This window comes from Taurulus bubalis (genome assembly GCF_910589615.1).
Source record: "Taurulus bubalis genome assembly, chromosome: 3".
Lineage (NCBI taxonomy): Eukaryota > Metazoa > Chordata > Actinopteri > Perciformes > Cottidae > Taurulus > Taurulus bubalis.
The window spans coordinates 8,531,306-8,552,682 of NC_136591.1; the positions used below are offsets into that span (position 1 = coordinate 8,531,306).

A 21,377-nucleotide genomic window follows, 5' to 3' on the forward strand; every position below is an offset into this window, starting at 1 on the left:
CGTATAACATTTAAATATAACTGCATTGTTTTCTGCCTTTTTTTAATCACATGCAATATCGTACCTTGTCTGTTACTTATTATATGCTGCTGCAACCTAATTTCCCAACTGGCATCAACACTTCTATCTTATCTTTTATTAAATGTACTGCTGTCATGCTTTTCGCACAATCCTCTGTGGTGGAAATCTGAAATTAAGATTGAGAACCAAGTTGTCTTTCAAGAGTTTATTATCACATTTGCAAAAGGACTCCGATCATACAGAGATCAATGGTCTCCACAGAACAAGAGCGCAGTATTAAAATTGCATCTGGTGTTTATACCTTTGCTCTGAAGGATGTATGAAACTGTTAAAATAGGAAATGAGACGCTGTCTGCTTAAAAACAGACAGTTAGGCGGGTAACTGAGAACAGAGTTGAAGGCGAGTCTATGATGTATACATCCGTCAGTTAGACTCGCAGACGTGCAAAAGGCCGCATTGAACATGGCGTCAGGGAAGACACACCGCACCCGTTTCATGCGTACTTGCATCATGAGGCACCTTCATCAAATGGTTTGGAGTCCGTTTGTTATTAACCAAAATTGGAATATGCATCACAAAAATAGACCATGGCCCAAACAGTAGCCCATTGGACGTCCTTGTAAGATGTGATGTCAAATCAACATGGCCTGGAAAGGCATATTCAAATTCTCATCTCGTACCTAACCAAACAGCAACTGATGTCCAAGTTGCAAGTGAACAGAATTGTAAACAACAATATCTGGGAGCAGTGGGCCTTAAGTAAATTCCATCAACTTTTCAAGGTGACACAGGAAACCTGATTGGATGAGGAGTACGAGCAGCCAAGAGGGAACAAGGTGGCAGTGGTGTCTCAGATTAAGCATCTTTCATCTCAACTGCACCCCTCCATCATGTTCTGCAACTATGAACACTGGTTCACTCCCTCCCTTCCAAACAGTCTCCGTATATCCTTATACACATTTTTTTTTAAATGTTGAGAACAAGTCTACTTTTAATAATACATAAATATAATACATACTTCCCTCTATCTATAATACAGACACATTCAAGACATTTCTGGCTCTTCAGGAGCTTGAAAGAAAACAAATTAAGTAACTCAACCACTATGTTAGGGGTGAAGTAAATTATTCTTACCCACAAAATCCAAAATGCAATTTAAGCAAGTTCCCTGATGAATGAGAAGTAGCATCACACTGCAACATGGTAATTATAATAATGATTTGAATAATAAAATCAAATAAATCAGGTCTCCCTTCTCTTATGTGTATCTGAATATCAATGGGAATTACCTGGTGAGATAGAGGTCATATACAGTCCATCCACCCTTCTGTGCAATTGCAGTTCAGGTTCTGATTCATGTTGTTAAGCAACACTTTTTTGCAGTGGTAATAAAGAAAGTAGCTAAGCTTGGATATCAGAATTGATGCAAGTTGGGTGTTTTGCCAAGCCCAATTCTTCTGAAATCCAGAGCAGGGCATCACAGCCTCCACTAGACATTCAGCCCCCACCTCAATGAGCACATGAATTTAGGTCCATGGCAGCAGCCACAAAATCCCCTCTCCTGCTTTATACGCAGCACTTTTGAACATGTTCTAAGCAAATGGTGAATGGGCAGGGCTATAAGCAACACTCCTTTATCGTGTAGCATTACCCTGTGGCAGCTACAAGCACTTTCCCTAAAATCACACCACAGTAAGGAACAACAACAGCCCAGCGGCTGTAAAGGCTATTGATGGAATTAAGGCTCATGAATAAGAATGTAGCGCTGGGTAAGTGAGAGCTCTCCCACTGTGTGTTATTGACATGCTCCAGGTCAGAGAATAGCCCGGCAAAATTAGCTTTCACAAGCAAGTATGGGGGGCCAGCAGGAGACGCAGACAAAACCCCAAAAGGAACGTGTGCGTCACCGAGTATGAGGGAGTGGTAGGGTGAGGTTGCACAATCAATTAGGGGAACGAAAGACAGATCTTTACTGCAGTATTCTCCACCTGGGCACTTCAAGCCAATGTGGGGTCATCATGGGGTTTGTGGGGAAAATATATATATATATATTGATATATTAAAGGTATTACAAAAAAAAATGGAGGCTTGAAAAAGTGAATGAAGATCATGTGATATGGTCAAAAGCACCAGAACCCCTACTAAATGGAACTTAAGGTTAGATTGAGCTGGCAAAGGCTTGACATATATTCACAAACTTAGATAAGAAATTCAGAGAATTTAAGTTGCTGGAGAATTTGGAACATCAAAAATAACTCACATTTTTAAAAGATAAAGAGGAAAATCTATTATTTTCAGCCATTTTGGCATAGTCGGCAGAGCTGCAGACTTGTCACTTGGACTTGTGTCAGACTTCAGATAAACTTGTGGGACTGAATCTTTTGAAAGCTCCCGGAAGACTTTACTTTGGGATTGAAAGGCAAAAACAATCAAGACTCAAGTATGAACATTGTTAATTCAATAAATAATACAAAACTAAATGAGGCAGTGACAGACAGGCCTTGCAAAGCCACATCACTCAAATATGTATTTATTAGTGAAGCAACAGATGTGGTGTCAGGCATGTAAGAATACACTATTAGCACAATATCGAAAGAACAAAAGTTAATACTGGAGACCTGACTTGACTCATTCTATTGATTATGGTGAACACAGACATGAGAAGCTCCAGTGCTTCTTCAACAGTCACAAATGTTTAAATTTAGGAAGTTATATATCAGGATGTCATTGGCAATAAATGGCAGATTAGCTTGATGGTGATGATTAGAATAATTTAAACCATGTCACTCCTTTACGGGACAAGGGATGACAAATTAAATCAATCTATTGTCTTCTAATCTATTAATCTATTGAATTATAAACATTGTTGTGAGTTGTGCATTGCCAACAGAAACCCTAAAGATACGAGCCCACGGGTGAACATTTCCATATGGATTACTGGATATGTATAGAGTTCAAGTGGCAGACTATGAATATTCAGTCACTTGGGCTAGATCAAAGTGAATCATGCAAATGTGCTATGAAACATTGATTACAAGAGTGTCATCAGTTTTCTTCTTGAAGATTGATACATTATGTTTTAGCTTTCCATTGCCTATTAAGCATGCAGGTGGGTCCACCACCTGAAGATCAAACGAGGGGATAGTTATATCATTTTAATTGATGATTTAAAGTTAAAAACATATATATTAAAACAAGATCTAACTGGATAAAGAGGAGGTGGAATTTCAAAATGTTACAGCGCCCTTTCTGATCACAAATCTAGATCTATTTTCCTGCCAAAGGGGAATGAAAGAAGCATATGAGAGTGTCGACTGTGGGTGAATGAGACCATGCTAATAAAACCGGTCCTTTGTGAGGTGCTAACCGTGCAGCCATCAGAAAGTCACAAAGGAAACAAGGTGAAACCGCTCTTCGTCTAGCTCCCTTGATTTTGTCTTGCCAAGTTTGGAGGGCATGCGGCGTGAATGTAGATCCCACTCTCACTGCCCTCGCAAGTAAAGCACCCAGAGACTTTAGACTGTGGCAACTCCTTCATGCCCAGCATCAGAAAAAAAGATGTGCCAAAGCCACAAAGAAAAAGAGAGACATTAAAGTCAAATAAAAGAAACAAGACACTTGATGGGGAGTACTAAGGAGGGCAAAAGGGATTCATAGTAGAAGAGTAATTGAGAGGACAGGGAGGGAGACAAAGAGAGGTAGAAAGTGCTTTGTAATGTGGGCTGAGCAACAACTGGTGGCTTTCCCAGCCAAGCACTTTGAGCCATCCATCGTTTCAGTGGTGCTAGAGTACCTCATCACAGCCTGAACTCTCAAGATGAAGATTAGTCATTTTCAAGCAATGTTCATAGCCAAGCAAGCCAGATGACAAGCATCACCCTACCCACAAAAAATAGACCAATCAAACATTTTAAACATCCATGACAAATTCTGGCAATCCAGTGTTTTGGCAGAACGCTTGAAAGCTGCGTCCTCTTATTGTGGGAGCAAAGAGTTTGACTCTTGCCCAACAAGCTGCATGAAGCTTGGAAAGGACAATGTCCCACAATCTGGAGCAAAAGATTAAGACTTTTCAAAGGCACAAAAACAATTCCAGTCAAAGCAAAACATGGTTCGGAAAGCATCTGTCAAAGTATTGATGTAATTGATAATGATATACTGGAGGTGACATGGGTCTAACTCTAGTGAACCCAAATTGGTAGGGGATTTAAAACTCAATGACAAAGTAAATTCCGATCCACAGGAGACACGTCTGTCCACCAAAGCCCAGAAGGGCTCTCTTGGGGAACAGACGGCTTTTGATTAGCTGGATGAAAAGAGGGTCTCGAAGCCAAATCCAATGACTAACTTTGCATTCATCCACAAATACCATGTTGAAAATAGGCCGAATGGCGACCATCCCTAGGATGCAGTAAGGGTGCAAGTTCTGGCAATAAATAGCACCAAAGGCAGATAATGTGCCTTGTGTTTGAAGAGACACCACATTTCATTCAGCCATAAAATAACTGTCTCTGTAGTAAAACTTTATTTTGATGTTTGCATTTGTTTCACTGAAGTGATTAATAAGGTGGGATTCAATTAGATATGCATACTTGTATATGCAAAGACAGCACCGCTGCTGCCAAACTATGACTGAAGCAGTTTGTTTAAGCAGTTTACTGCATATGATTGCATAAACAAACTACACAATAATCCGGTTTACATGACTCTCCAGAGAGAGTTGTGGAAGATAAATAGTCTGCTCACCCTTATACAATTGTATCAAAATGATTACCATCATAATTCTGATGTACAACATTATACTGCCATTCAAAATGCATTTCAGGAAATATAAATACAATTCTAGTTTTCCCAGACAATGTGATGATTTGTACATCTGTTGCACTAGGGCACCACAATACCAAATACCAAATACCAAAGCGGAACATTCTTCCAATAAATAGGTAATGTACACTAAGCAAAAATTAGATAAACAATTTACTTAGGTTGTTCTACAATTGCAGATTAATATTAAGGAAAGCCATGAGAGGAAAAAGAATGTCATGTCAAGGTGCTAGACGAAGTGGATGAAAGAGCTACAATACGTTTTGGATGTTGCCATGAATCAGCAAATAAGGATTTCTTTTGTTTTTATCTTTGGGGAGAGATGATGTATAGCCAGGAAAGTTATCAAATTCTGTAAAAGTTGCATGCCCTCTCTATGTTACTGAGAAAAAAACAGATACACTGCTTCAGGACAAAATCAAGAGACATCTAATCTGTAGGTTCCCTCTTTTCTCCTGCCAATTAAAAAAAAAAAGAAGAAGCAGAAAACTAGAAGAACAAGGATGAAAGACTATGGAGCGTAGAGAAGGGCAAATATCAGATAGAGGAAAGGAAAAAGCCTAGTCGGCTCCCTGCACTCTGAATAACCACCTGCTCCTGTCTGAATTAGCCCTTTCTTTACTGTTTGCACTCATCCAAGTGAAACTCACTCCCCTAGCTGACAAATGGACTGAGGCCTCCTACTTTTCTTTTAAAAAACATTATAAAAACTCCAAGTTTAGTGCGCCACCACTGTGACGGCCATTAATCTAATAGCAAAAGGCCCAATGACCAGACTGGGCTTCCTGAGGGAAAGAAGCCCAGAATCCAAATATCTCAAACTTCTGGGTTTTTTGGCAAAGTGCTCAACTTGTAGGGGCATAACAAAGTCTATGGGGTATTCCGCTCAGAATTAAAAAATGGACACCGCTACGGTTGATTTAAACCACTGGCTTGGTCGGAGTCAATCTGCTCCTCTTTTATCTGTGTCTCCTGAGAGATACCAATCTGCTTGGTATGGGGAGATGTCCTTCAAGATTCCCCATTTGATAACCCTGGGCTTCCTTTCCTGTCTAATCGCCACAGAGTCTTGTATGGACACTTCTGGAGGCCCAAGCTGACTGGATGGGTTGCAGGTTTGAAATTTACAGCAACTAATTGGCCAAATGCGGCAGGTTCCTATCAAAGAGGAGTCGAGTAGGTTTGGACGTAGGAAGGGGCTGAAAAAAATGACAGGATAATGAATGTCAGGTGATGTCATCTGTCAAAAAGAATAGAATGAGTAAAACAATAATCTCTTTGGTTACAAAAGTCTGCAAAAAAAGGGTTACGCAAGGGCATGAGGCAAACGTGTACAGATGGTGTGGGGGTGGAGGAGAAATTCAGTAATCCAAACAACTTCCAAATGTGTTTATTACTTGTCATGTCTGCTTGATGCTGAAAAGTAGACTGTGTTGTCTCTTTCTGTGTTAGAGATTGTATGAATATCTTTTTGGGATATTAATGCTGGCATGCAAAACCACCCACCATTCTCTATTTGTTCATACTATTACAACAGGCGTTTGTCCCCTGTTGCGCTCATCGGTCATGTTTTTGTTCTATAATTGTCAGGTGCTCAACACATAATTGTATCATGGGGAAAAAACAGCCTCAAATGGAGAATAGGCAAGACAAACGAATAACTCTTGTATGAATAGAGAAAGGCTGGTAGGAAAAGCATGTCAGGACCTCATAGAAACTCTGCTGAGTGATTGATGCAAAATATGCACTCAATATAATCCAATATGCTGTATGCGCGGTTAAAACAAAGTGTACATAATGATATGTATACTTTGTATTATAGGTCTAGTTTGGGATGCCCAGTAGGAATCCAAGTAGAAGTGGTGCTGGATCCTTGTATATGATTAAGTACTACATTTTAATACAATCTGCCGAATAGAACCTTTAATTTAAAGCAGCACCTGCGTGATATTTGCACTTCCAGCATTAAAGTCATGCATTAATTCATCTGACATCCCATTGTTTGGGGAGTTAAATGTTTATGCAAACCTCGACTTTAAACAAGAAAGGCCACTTCTGACAAAGCTGTCGGGGTCATGCATGAGCAATGATGGTATTACGCTCACATCTGCTCAGCATGATAAGCTCTCTCTTAATGTCAATGGCAGCTGTCTATTTGCTTGTATCAAATACTATATTAAGTATTTATGGCTACTATATGAATGTGAATGCTTTCCAGCTTTCTTTAATGCATTAACTATAAAAGACGACTTCAAAGCTCCAAAATTGACGACTATTAAAGGCACACTCCAGCAGTTTAGCGCTATACTTCCATAAAGCCGCGGGACTCACTTGAATCACCAAAAGCCGAGATATCCTGACTTATATTTGGGTCAAGCTCACCGCATCTTACATTTCCCATGATGCAACTTGATAGCATCTTTTATTAAATTCCCTGTACTTCTTAAAGTATATGCACAATTATTTCAAACCCCATAACTCCAGTTTGAAAACGCGGGCTTTCTGTTGATTACAATCTAAATCTGTGGACAGCTACCTCCAGATCAATAGAACTGTTTTTACGGGCTGAGTTAACAAGTAAACTGGACATAATGTTGTTGTTTTTTGTGTGTTAATGATAAATAACTAAGACTAAATACAATTACCTTATTAGCAACCATTGTTTTATTTGAGTACCTTTCTTGGTGACATTCTATGAAATAATTAAGTTATTTGATAAAACACTGATATCTGTCTGTAAACACGATGAAATGCTGAAACCCAAAACAGGACAACAGATATGCGGGAGAGTACGAAGCAGATGGTCTCATTCTAGTATGCGCCTCGCCACCCTCAGAGCTGAGGCCAAGTGAGGACAGGTAGGCCTGTGCTTGTGTTTTAAGTTACCGGTATTCAGGATAATTCTATCATGTTTGGGTTTTGAATGTATATATACCATTACCGCTTAGCCTGACTTTTTTCCTCTTTTGCCTCAAGAATAATGTTTCTTAACATAAACATATATGCTAAGTTAATAGGAATTGTAAATTACAGTCACCTTCCTGAAATAATGGCCCAAGTAAATTTTTCACTATTTTTTTTAAAATGGCCTAAGTCACACTCTTGACATTATACTACGGGATCATGAGATGAATTAGGCAACAAAATATGTGTTGTCAACATTCTTTTATTATTTTATGAGGTGACGATACTTAACTGCCCCTTGATTTACATGCCTTACTATTTTTGGAAACCTCAACATGTTTCTAATCTTCCCCAAAAACCTATAGCATCCTCTTGCAAATGAGTGGATTTAAATGAAGAAGGACAAAAACAAAAACACGCAAGGGATTCTTCAGTTAATCCTACTCTCTTGCTCAAATAAATATCTCATCAAATCCTTCAACTCTGAAATGAGGTCACAAGCCAAGGATAATGAGAACTGGAACGTATGGGAAAGATCACCGGCAAAGGAGAAAGGATCCTCCCATCTGCTTTCCCCTTCTTATCCCTCAATCATTCTGGTCCCTCTGTCAGCTCGTGTTTTCATCCGACGGGAGAGGAGCCATTTGTCTCATGTATTCCTGCCCGAGTGTGGTGAGGTAAATAATGGCCGGGAAGCATTTATTTTCCACATAAACATCATTAACAGGAAGGTTCTCAAATGTCAACTGTCACAAGGCCAGCAAGTTCAAATCACAGGTTGCGCTCATTTAGTTTTATCGTCCTCAAGAGCCTCATCAAGCTGTGATATCCATTAACCTTCATCATTAGTGTCATGTGCATTAATACAAAATGCTAGGAGACAAAAATATGTATTGTTCTTCTAGGTTCCTTGAAATGACAGGTGTGATGATACAGCAGTCAAAGGAATCCCAGAGAGACTGAGGGAAAAAATTGAAAGCGATACGGAAAGACAAAAGAGGGACAAGAATGTGCATGTGTGTGTGTGTTTGGGTGAATGTGTTTGGTGGGTTTACACCTTCCTGACCTTCTTTTCTCCTTCAGGGGTCATGCACAAGCCTGCCACAATGCTATCAGCTGTCCCTTAAGGTGCCTGCTGAGGTCTACTGAGATATAAGGTGATATATAGCTTTGATATAGCCTGTAATTACTGGCCGTGAAGGCCACACTGCCTTGGGGAAAGGAAAAGGGGAACACAAAAACAGGGAGGAGGGAGAGACACTGGGACTCTGATGAGAAAAGGGTCACTGCTGTTTGATAGCACAAGTGCCCGGCCTCTCCAGTGATTTCACACAGTGGGGAAATGGCACTAGATCTACACATGCTTTGGAACGAGGTGGATACAACAGACGCCTCAGCTCCCAAACAATAGGCTCCAAAAATTGTCCAAAAGGGAATAGCAATGGTTGCAAAAACCACAGGCTGCAGCATGTGTGCAACACTATGCAAATACTGGCCTTAAAATGTGCCGAATCAATCCTTGGTAGCAGGTTTCAATCACAGCATCATTAGCCTCCATCTAGCTTGCAACACGGCACCACCTATAGGTGCCATGCTTCTCCAGAGGCGGTGGATTCTGTGCAGCCATAATGCTCCCAGCACAAAGGGAGGGATGGCTAATGAAAGAGAGACATTCATTTCATCTAGTCACAGCATGGTGCAAGACAACCTTCATTTTGGGATGCATTACCAGCACTCACAAGCTCAGTGGCGCGCTATCACTCAGATACAGGCTGCTATTAGCTCTCACTTAAAAGACTGTAATGGAACCAAACACCTTGCCGAAGTGGCCTGGTATACACCTCTGTGAGTGGGCTTAACTGGAAAAGGTAGCACTTGGGTTTGATAGCTGAATATCAATGGAGCGCTGTTAGTGGCTGGGGGAGCAGGGGGACTGAGCTGCCTAAATGTATATTGACAGCTCGCGAGAGCCGGTGACATGGTTGGGCATTTGCTGGTGATGGATGCTAGCCTGGCACACAGACTAAGCCGGCAGCAGCGTGGCTCATCCTCAGACGGGACGTGAATGCTAAATACCACACTTGCCAGTCACCACGACTTAACTGGTGCCAGCAGGAGAGGCAGGTGGTACACAGGCTCGGCGAAAAAAGGGAGCAGAGTCCCACAAGAGGAAAATACTATCAGTGCATTCACAAGCATGCTAATTAGATCTAAGGTAACACTGGCATTATTACACTTTAACCAGTTCATCTTTGTTAAATTAAACAATCAGATTAGATTAGTTGCCAATCTTGTCACTGTCTATGCTGTGTCCAAGTGCTATACTTCAAACTAAATATATACAGTTATAGCTGGTGGAATCCAAGAAAAATACATGCTTTATTATTTTCACTCCAACAGTAAATTATCAAAACTACTTAATTTTGTCCAGTGTGAACACACCACAAAACCTGCTATGAATAAGTATGTAGTATTGAAATGGGACACAGCCTCTCATGTCCTAAGAGTGGGAGATAACTTAAAGATGGAGTGGACTCGGCTTTAAGTAAGATATAAATTAAATGATCTGAATACAGTTCACATCATCACCGCTCACCACCCTGTTGTGAGAAGGTCGACCCCCCACCTCCCCTGAACCTGAGCACCACAGCCCATTCATATTAAACATGTTTTATATTTGCAAGAAGCTTTACAGATTGCATCACTCTCACTAGCTGGACTTTCAACAGTGTCTGTCTTTCGAATATTATTAGAGGGCAATAGTTGTTTTGCTTTTATCAGACTGATAAATCCACTGGGGAAAAGCATTTAAGGTATCCTTATCAAAAATGCAAGGTTATGTTGCGCTGCCATGGGAACAAATATTTTTGGGCAATATAACCATTATTTATACCCCTATTCTTTGAAACTCAAATAATGATTATATTGATTATTGTGGAAATCAGGTACATCTACATGCTTTAATCGCACTAATACCTAGCTTGGGTTATAGTGTGCTTGTAAACATACTGTATGATCAATAGAGGGGGAGAAAGTAAACAGGAAAGAACGAGACGGGGGAAAAAATAAAGCTAAAGTATTAATGAATGAGTGTGCTTGCATCACTGCTGATAGACTCATTGAGAATTATAAAGTTGACAATATACTGAAGAAAAATAAGTTGAAAAAATACAAAATCGGATCGGGGTGAAATGCCCCCGGTAGCAACCAGATGCTAAATAGACTGGCTTTTCGCGAGTACTTTATGTTAGTTTTGTGTTCTTGACAGTAGCAGGACCGGTTGATTCATTCCTGCAGGGATTTTTAGTCTGAGTAGGCGGCTAGAGAACAAGGGAGCCACAGGGTGCATCAATTATCTGACACCATGTTTCACACAACCTCTTTTCACCATCAGCTGCTTTTCACACAGCTGATTATCTCAACTCTATGGTACCAAACTAAACAACCAAGAGCATTTGTTTGATAAAGCCCAAAGGTCCATTAGTATTCTCCCAGGGGGCCGTCCAATGTGAAACTAAAGCTTTTGAAATCAAAAGCAGTAGACTAAAGTTAACACAGAGCAGCAATTTAGACAATGTCCATCCCTTCTAAGTGCTGCAATAAGTCAATAAAAGAGCAAAGATGTACAATACATATGTTCACTCCACACCTGCCTTGAGCTCTACAGTTTCTTAAGTCCAGACTACTCGGTTAAACCCCAAAACATGTGTATATATTACCTTAATGTTAGCAATCCTTTATACTGGAAAAAAAAAAAGCACGGGGATCCTATACTGTGTCTGCCTGACAAATAGGTCTCCAGGTCCCAGTCTGTGCACAGTGGGGTCGTAACTCTGGAAACAAGACTCACATGTGGCAGAAAAGCTCATCAAGAACAATTCCATTTTGACAAATAACTCATTATGTATTACTTTAAAAAAACAGTGATCTGTGTAAGACAAAATGTATGACTGATGTGGATTAGCAACCAGGTTTAGTGAGGTTTACTGGGATTCTTGAGCCAAATAATCCATACAGGGGTATGTTACGAAGCCACACAGCAACCTAAAGGAGGGTTTTAGTATTCATTCATAATTATTTCCCAAGCCACTAATGGCTTTACTATTTGAACATGCTCTCGTATTCTCAGTGTTGCTAATCTCAAGGGGCAGTCCTCATATTTGTCACACAGATCAATGTATGAGATGTAGTGTGAAATCATTTTTTACAAAACATTTACATTTACATGTCTTGTCTACAATGTGAATAAGATCAATAACTACAGTAATTTCATGAAGAAGAGTATGTCTCAAGGAGAGCCACATTTAATTCCATTTCAGCAGACCTCAAATGTGAAATACAGCATCTCTCATTAACTGAAAATTTGCTGATTATGTTTTCAAGATGTTTTTAACAAACAGCTACTCAAGTAAATTACTTAAAATGTACCGTGTGAGTGTTAGAAACCTAGTTTATATTATAATGTTGTGTTGTCATCTATAGCGCTTTAACATGACTTAATATGAGAGAGCTTATATTGTAGGTTTAAATATGAAACACTGAAGGTAGAAGAGAAAATATATAACTTTTTATATTCCAAAGTCAATCTTAATTTTGTATTCTGCTCACTTATGTAAGGAAATAAAAACTGTGTACTGCCCATCTAATAACAAACAGAGACTTCTAACAGACAGACAAAGACAGATCCTTCTTCCCTAAAGACTATTGAGGTTGTCTTTACTTCACCATCATCGGCAAAACACAAGTTGACTTCTTAAATCCGGCTACCTTCAGAAAACGTCACGAGAGCAGATGGTAGTCTGGAGAACCGAGCCAGACAAATTTGACTTTATTGGACTAGATTTTGTATTTATATTAAATCCATGAGGGATGATCCACTCAACATTGAAAACATTTCAGAATTAATAATCAGAATACAATGTATGGCCTTAAATTGTAAAACCATAAAAAATAAACATTTGTGGCTGTATTTGGAGAAACAAAGATGTGCCATGTTGGGCTACTAACTGGATCAAGTCACATCCCTGCAGCCTATGAACGTTAATACTTAATGTTTATTTTAACAAGCACACATAGTGTTGTAAGAGTCCCTCTGTCCCTGGACAGCATTCAACGTGAATATTGACATGAGATTCCAAAGTTAAGACCATTTATTAAATTAATTAAAATATGTCAAAAAGTAATTAATGGACATTGTCGTACCTCATTGACATGATCTTGTATGCATCTGGCAGGTAACACCGCGTGTTCTCCATCTGTGCTGGGTCTGCGTCACAGATCTTGTCATCGGTGCGGCCGTAGTTGGCGCTCTCAATCATGATGACGTCCGTGCCCGGGCAGCGCAGCTCGATGGGATAGCTCTCGCACGACAGCTCCCTCCTCACCACCGCCATGGGGATGGGTGCTCGACTGAAGGCTACAGAGGGGACAAAAAGAAACTTAATGTAAGTAGGAGTTATTCAGATTCCTTCCCTCGCTACTTTGGTTAAAGGGATACTGCACTGAAATGTGAAAACAACTGGAGTTAAGTTTAAGAGACCTGAATAAAAAATAAAAAACCTGTAATCAAAAAGGTCTGACACTGAGACATATGAGAAGAGGTTGTCCACCCTGGTCTAGAGAGTGTGGGCGGACAAGATGCTGGCTGTTTGGAGTGGGAGGATGAGCAATACCACAGGGGCCCTCGAGAGGCCAGGAGTTGAGAAAAGAGAGTGTGAGTTTGACACAGATCAAAGAGAAGGAAATAGACACGGTGTTTGCATTTGGCTGTGAGAAAATAAAAATTCACTACATGGGCATTCAACAGAGAAATTAGACGAACAGAAACAGAGCAGAGCGTGGATTATGTGAATTATTACTATAGACTTCCAGACCAGAATCTATAAATCATAGGGGACGCTTCATTCTTTTGTCTTTTAAAGCCATACAATGCACTTCATTTAAAAATGCACAGGCAGGAGGCACAGGGTCAAAAGGTGCTTGTTGCCTCAAGCCAAAGCTTAGAGTCTTGGAGTCTGTCTGGCAAAAATCTGCCGTTTACCGCAAAGCCAAAATGGCCGGGAGTGCTGGTGTGACCGAGCGGCGGCAGTTCAGAGGTTGCTATTTTTCCTCTCCTTGACACAGGCGCACGCACGCACACCCACAAACGTCTGCAGAAGCTCACACTTGCGCACAGGCGAGCATGTGCACAACAGGCTGGAGAAGTTCTGTGTTTACTGTGAGAATAAAAAATGAGCGAGAAGCGTAAACATTGGCCTGAGTGACTGTAGGAGGACTGTGGCAGTTATAGATTTTTGGATAAACATGCCTTCAGACAAGCGTCTGAGCTGCAAAAGCCACCACTAGACGACGAGCAGCACGCACATTCATCATGGAGGACGGACGGACAGGGAGGAAGAAGGTTTCCACATGTGAGGATAACTAGGGGATATCACCTGAAAGCAATATCATGATGAACTGTAACATTTACCTTGGTAAAAAAAAAAAGTTATCTTCATTTTTTTTATTTATTTTTCATACGCAAGATTATCTGGGACTCTAAATTCAGTGTGTGACAGAATAATCTAAATGTAAGCTCCAAGCACTTCCTTTTACTCTGATCTTTAAACCACACCTCTCAATGGGATGACCATTTGTCATCCTATTGAAAACAACTACGGTAGTAACTGTACCTCAATTTGAAATTATTTTGTTGCAGTGATAAACTGCCCTGTGTCTTAATAGTGTGTGAGAATGTTTTTTTCTCAGCTATGCAATCAAATTATATGACATGGTTGTCATTCAGGTGACGGTAAAAATGCTCGCATTTCCACTGGAAACTGAAAAAGTTACTATTTTCAATCACTCAATCACTTTTTTCACTCAACATGACTTACTCTATTTGGAATAAAACCACACAAAGAATGTAATTATGAGCCCAAAGATACTTTTCCCTGAGTGTCTTTCTGCTCCTCTCTACAGAGCATTACATCATCTTTCAGCTCATTGCAACTTTACCGTGTTACGAAACACAATCTCTGCCATTTTCACTTATTCAAATGCCATCCAGGTACCAATACTTATCTTTCTTTAAAGATGAACCAAAAACATCAGGAATCACAAAGACACGCATGCGGAGAGGTGAAACAACAAAAGAAGCCCCTCATTATCTTGTCACTTCATTGTGCCTCAGAAATCCTCCAGATACCAACACAGTAAAGCACACTTGCTATGAAAACATCACAAATTGGAATAATGGTATTCATTCTGGTGATGAAAGCCATCAATTATCTTCCTCTTAATGGGAAGATGCATTTCGCCCCCTGAAAAGTACTGGTATGGATCGCACCAAACTTCTTTGAAACTGACAACCACAAAGGAAAAGGATAACATAGGTTGACTTTGGAAGGTGCATTTAGACAGATGACAAAAGAGTAATTGACTCTGAATGAAAAATACCAATCTTGCTTTGTTTATTGATCTTCATTCTTTTGAGTGTGGTTTCTCTTTTTGGAGAGCTGCCATCCAAAGTGGAGGAAGAAAAAAAAACGGGAACATCCCAGTTAAATGGTTTCTATTATACAAACTAAGAAAATTTGAATCTTGACAAATTTGATCTCAATGATTTCTCTTTTTGAATAATTCTAAGCCTCGTTACCCTGAAAAGGCAAAAGGCTCAATACACGCCAGCTTCCCCATAAAAAGCATGTAATAAACACCATCGTTGTGAGCATGACGCCGCACCAGCAATCCCCTAATGTAAGCAAGTAAATGCATGCCAATGGTGTCTCGGATTACCCGCCTAGTCAACAACTGTAGTGTAATTACATTTGTGCCCGGAGGCGGTGATTGATAGGGCTCATATTCCCCGGGTGCCAGAGCCAGCATCCTGCCCCACTCGCACACATCGCTGTCTACCTGTGCACATCACTGACAGAGCTATCGAAAATCCAAATAGTCTTATTGAAAGTCCATTCTCTTATCTTAGGCCTATGTTCTATTCCCTTTCTCCCTCTTCCCTCCTCTCCAGCTAATACTGTAGAGGAGTATTCACATGCAGAGCGGATCTCTTTGCAGATTCTCCCTGGATAATTCCTCTGCGTGCACTGCAGAATATAGGTAGAAAAAAGAAGTAGTAGTTTGGGGAAAGCCAACTGTCAGGGTCACGCCTGATGCTTCCATTACATTCACACCACAGAGCAGTGTTTGTACTCCCGATGCTTACAAATGACATAACTCGCAAATGAATAGTTAGAAAAATGCAATTACTCACCAAAAAGGGCAACAGAAAGGTCAGAGAGAAAAATGGTCATTTGGAAAATGTCGATCCCCCGCAGAGCTTTTAAAAAACATTTAGAGGGGGAAACGCTTTGGCGTTTTGATTGTGGGTGTGTTAATAGTAACAAAATAGTTACCGGTAGAGTATATAGTGAAATGGACAAAATGTTGCCGTTAAAAAAAACAAGGCTTATTCTTTGGTCACTGACACATTACCTTTTCCGAATCACCGAGCATTGAAGTAGAGACAGAGCAGAGGAAGAATGACATTTAAAAGTCATCATTAGTAACAAAACAGGAGCCTTAGGGGGCTTGTATTTTCATTTCATCTCCCAAGAAAATGTGTCAGGGACAAGGAGTTAAGGTCAACCAGCACACATTATGACAATGAGCCTATATAAATGAGCCTCCATCACTCCGATAAACAGATGTCGGGGACATGTGACAGCTCTCAACAACATGGTTTCAGATCACTTTCAGACTTTAGCTGAAGTGCATAAGTGCAGACACAACGGCTAATTTCCCAATAAATAATAATGCTCCCCCTACAATTAGGCAGCTGGATAGTCTGGCAAAGTGCCAAATGTGTTCCCAGTAAAGAAGGCAAAAAATGGTTAGGCTATTAATATGTGAGGATGTAATAATTTATCCGTTTAAAAGGAGACTCAGTCTCTGCAGTAGATGATCCCAACTGGAAAACTTGATGTGTATGTGCGAGAGAGGGTTGTATTCAAATGAACTCTCACTTCATTGAATTAATGTAAGATATATGGAAGAGAGAGAGGGAGATGGCAAGGGAGCTGATTCAACAGATCAAATGTCTCTTTTTTTACCGAGAATCGCTGGATGGGCCCGGCCCCCAGAGCTAGTGATTAATTAGTGCATGAATCTAGTTATTTGATTAGACCAATGGCAGCCTGTCACACCCACTTCCTAGTTTCCAACAAATGACATTTTCTAGAGGGGGAAAAAAAAAAAGAAGTAATTTGCAGGACTACTTTGAATTTCAACTCAGAAAAAAACTATAGCATTTTTAATAATGCATGAGGGATTATTTATCTTGAAGTGAGAAACAGTTCAGGCAAATTGTTCTCTCAAGTAAATTACGTTTACATATGGCCAAAGGCAAGTGAAATCTCAAAGGCTTTTGCGCAGAATGCCAAATTATCCAGGAAGTGAACTGTCAAAGAACTCTGCAGATAGAGCATTTAATGGAACAGCATCAAAACAATAACATGTGTGCTCCATGAGAGGAATTTGAGGCTTGGAATCGGTGCACTCACTCTTGCTTGCATTGTCAAGGTAGTCAGACAACTTTGGACAAAGGAATTAGACTAAATACGCCATTTTATGCAGCTGAATGACAGATAGTACCTCTGTAATGATGAATTCATGAGCTGACCACGGGAACGATCGTGACAAACCTTTCAAATCGACTTGATGGCTTTTGACACTTTGACCAATGATGCTGCAAAGCACAGTTAGCATTACTCATTATGACAGGACCCAGATATGCATTCAGCACGCAGAATGAACGAGCCATTTGTTTCGCTTCTACTTGCGTTCACTGACACACATTTGAACACATTAATTGGCAACACACCACGCACTTGCAAATTCCAGCAGAGGGGAAAGACTGATGGTGTTTTTTTGCTGGGCAGGCAACGTGCAAATGCCAGTTTCAAACCGTCAGTCAAACTGCCCATGATGCCTGGAGGGAAATTAGTTCTCACTGTTAACAAATTAGCTCAGAGGGAGGACCAGATACAGTGCAGTCATACTAAATAAACTACTGCAGCACACTGGATCAACCTCTGCATGGGGAATATTTTATCTGTTTTTTTGGTTTGTCTGTTTTTGGGAGGGAGGGGGTTACGAGAAGCTGCATGCAACCATCTCCCTGATGAAATCGAAAAAATAGCAGTCATTACTGAGTAGCGGTGTATTGCTTTTTTCTCTCCTACGCTAACAGTGTATCGACACCATGAGAGTTAATAACTGTGAAAGTTAATAAATTGGTCAGTAGAGGGAGGGAAATCTGCCGAGCACAGCAACCTCCTTCCCCCCTGTGATATGCTTCCACTAGACAGTAACCTCATGTTTGCGTACACACAAGTAACAAACACCAGCACCTTGCCATCACTCCATAACGGCTTGATTCACATACTCAGAACACAGGGGTGAAGTGTCTTTCCATCCTGCCAGCATTTTCATTTAATTAATCACTACTTCAATTCATTAAGTGTATAGCCGTGGCAAGAAAAAAGAGAAAATGGAAGGCAAGTCTCGCATTAAGGTCTTATGTTCAAACCCACTAGTTTCTGAGGTCAAATCCACTCCAGCTTTCAACCAGTGATCCCAGTCAGTGATGCTCAAGTAGTTTGTACTTTTTTATTTTTAGATTAGCTGAATTCATTTGAAATCCATCAGAATTAAAGGTAACTTTTGTTTGAAAAATAATTCCTGTTACTAGTTGCTTTTAATGGCCAATTCAGAACAAATATTGGTTGTTTCCCAATTCCCCAAGTGTAAACAGAGCAGAGGTGTGTGTCCTGCTTCCTATCGGAGAAGCCGTTTTGTCTGATGGTTCAAGCCAGAGGTGAGTCTGTGGAGCTGGCAGCTGCCATGGCAGTGGCTCCTGACAGAGAGCTGGGCTTTGTTCAGCTCCCGTCATGTCTGACATCGTTTTGCTATTTCCTCTCCTTTCATTGCCTTCTCCCTCTTCCCTGTAACCCACCCACATGTGCAGGCATCACTCAGGGGAACATCTCAACCAGGACTAATGCACCTTGGCCCTCACCTACTGTACGGAGCCTCCCAGGCTAAAATGAACACAATGACATACACTGAGGAGACAAACACACACACACACACACACACACACACACCTCCCAGAGCAGGCATGACTCAACATGCCCCTATAGTAACACATGCCCCGATTGTAATTGAGGTCAAAGAACAGAAACAACGGGCTGATTTTCGTCTTGTGTGAGGAGAAAGAGGTCTTTTCCTCCCTCTTCTTTTACCACACATCATCAGATAAAATTGCCTTAGAGCACACTGGAGGCAAGAGCTTGGCTAAATTTAGCATTGCGAACGGAGAACTGCAGCTAATCTGAACCTCTCAGGGAACTGAGGTTGTTCAGCCTCCAGACAAGGAAAACACGAGAGTACAGAGGCCATGCATTCAATATGAAAAAAAACATGCACGCTTTCTAAAACATCCTGAGGGAGCTATTTTGGTGTTAAATTTGTGATACTTCTTTCAGATTTCATAGCAAGACACTTCCGTGTAAGACTTAGTGTATTTTTTTTTAAAAAGGTACCACTCTTAAACACCTCCTTATATACACACACACACACACACACACACACACACACACACACACACACACACACACACACACACACACACACACACACAAACACCCAAGTGGATCACCTTTAGAAAACACCTTTGGATCACCTTTAGAAAACAAAAAATGGAAATGGATAAAATTCTTTCTTTCTATAAAACAATATTCTAGTTAGCTTTGCATTACAACTTCAGCAACTAATATACTTGTATAGGTGGTGGGAACTCTAAATGGTATTCGACCAGGGTGGCCACTTCCAAAACCTATATGCAAGCATAGCAATGTGGTGAAGGAAGTGTAGATGCTTCACTAAAGTAAAAGTAGCAACACCGCAATGTTAAAAGGATGAATTACAAATAAGTAAGTAGAAGTAGAAGCATACAAGTACTACCAGCACAATGTACATGGCATTATTACTGATGCATCAATATGGAAGCTGCATTTTGATATTAAAGTGGAAAAAGAATGAACACATAAATACGGATGGGTGTTTAATCTATAGTTATCACATTTTTTTTCTTTTTTATTTAAGTTGATGATATGATTTGTATGTAAATTATTGATCTTCTATGTAACTACTAATCACAGCTGTTGAACATTGATCTATTTTTCATTAGATATGAAGTAGAATTAAAGTAGAAATGTCGCATAACATGGAAATAACCAAGTAAAGCACCTTAAAATTGTGCTAAATGTGCTTGTGTATTCTGCGAAAAGCATTTGTGACGAATCAGTTGTTGTCGTAAAATTCGACTTGTTTGCTTGTAACACATAACATGTCTTCAAAATAGACTTGTTTATCAAGTTGTAGACCATGTGTATTTTTTCAATGACAATTTGTTTTTTGCTTACTTTTTTAGAACATGATTTCCTTCAGTTTGTCCTCATCTAGCAGGTTAACACATACACTCTGATATACTGATTCAGTCTGATTTAGAGTATACCTCCACATCCCTTTCTTCACTGATTGCACTTCATTTATTGCCATAGCAACATACACTATTGAACATGCTCTAGGAGCGCCTTTCACACAAAATACAGCACAGGCCGATGAGAGAACACCTAGAAAATGCTTTCTCTTGTAATGGATGGATGTCTGAATGGATCCCAGGGGCTTTGCTCATTATAGTTGTATTAATAGTGCAATAGTGAGTGCAAATGGAGCTGAACCCCAGCGCCAACATACTGGCCACTAGGTTACCACCATCACAAGCAAACTGATAACGTTCTGCTTTGGCACAAGATGATGTGTGTCTGTTGATCAGGGCGATAGCAAAAAATAAATACAATAAAGCGCTTAGTCTTAGATGATCCCAATCAGTCTACAACACAACACAATCAATTGTACATACAAAAACAAATGTGTTTTTCAACTTGAAAGATAGTAACATCATTTACATAAAACAGAGCATTGTTTTTTGATGAAATCGTAAGAAATTTCCTTTTCCGTTTCTCATGAAGCTGTATGAAAAAGGTAGCCGTGTTTGGAATTCGGGGGTCATGGGAAGAAAGGATGAGGCTTTTTCAATTTCTCACCATTTGAAGACAAAAACAGGAAATTGAAGCTCTCTTTCGCAGCGTCCTTGCTTGCATTCTACTGCATCAAATGTATCTACACACAAGGTACGTACATGAATTACATTGTACTGATTTGTTTTCTGCAGCAGAGCACATTTGGAAATGAGCCTAAGCCAGTTCTCTTTCCCATATTCCTGCTTGTGGAAATGTTACTGCAGTGTAATATCCAAAGCGCAAAAAGCATGAATTAATACAAATTAAAGCTCAGCGCTGTAATGTTTACCTACATAATGAAGAACAAGAAATTATTTTAAATTAAAATGTGATTTCATGCATAAGCATTCGTTAAGTTTTAGGTTAACAAAGACATTACCTCATAATTCCAAAAATATGTGTGCCAGTGAACCCATGTCCATAATATCAAGCACTCCTACTTGAGTGTTATTGCAAATATTTCCATACAACGAGTCACACAAAACTAGTGTAAGCTGTACACC

The 21,377-nt window shown here is 40.1% G+C and overlaps 1 protein-coding gene across 1 annotated transcript in view; it reads right to left on the reverse strand.

Annotated features, from left to right (window-relative positions):
• LOC306734795 (adhesion G protein-coupled receptor L3) overlaps positions 1-13,158 on the reverse strand; it is a gene marked incomplete at its 3' end in the record, with an annotated part of 118,274 nt that extends 105,116 nt beyond the window's left edge. The window contains exon 1 of the mRNA XM_079216185.1: positions 12,953-13,158. Coding sequence (XP_079072311.1) covers positions 12,953-13,143 — 191 coding nt within the window. The 5' untranslated portion in view covers positions 13,144-13,158. The remainder of the gene's footprint in view (positions 1-12,952) is intronic.
• Between the last annotated feature and the right edge of the window lie 8,219 nt (positions 13,159-21,377).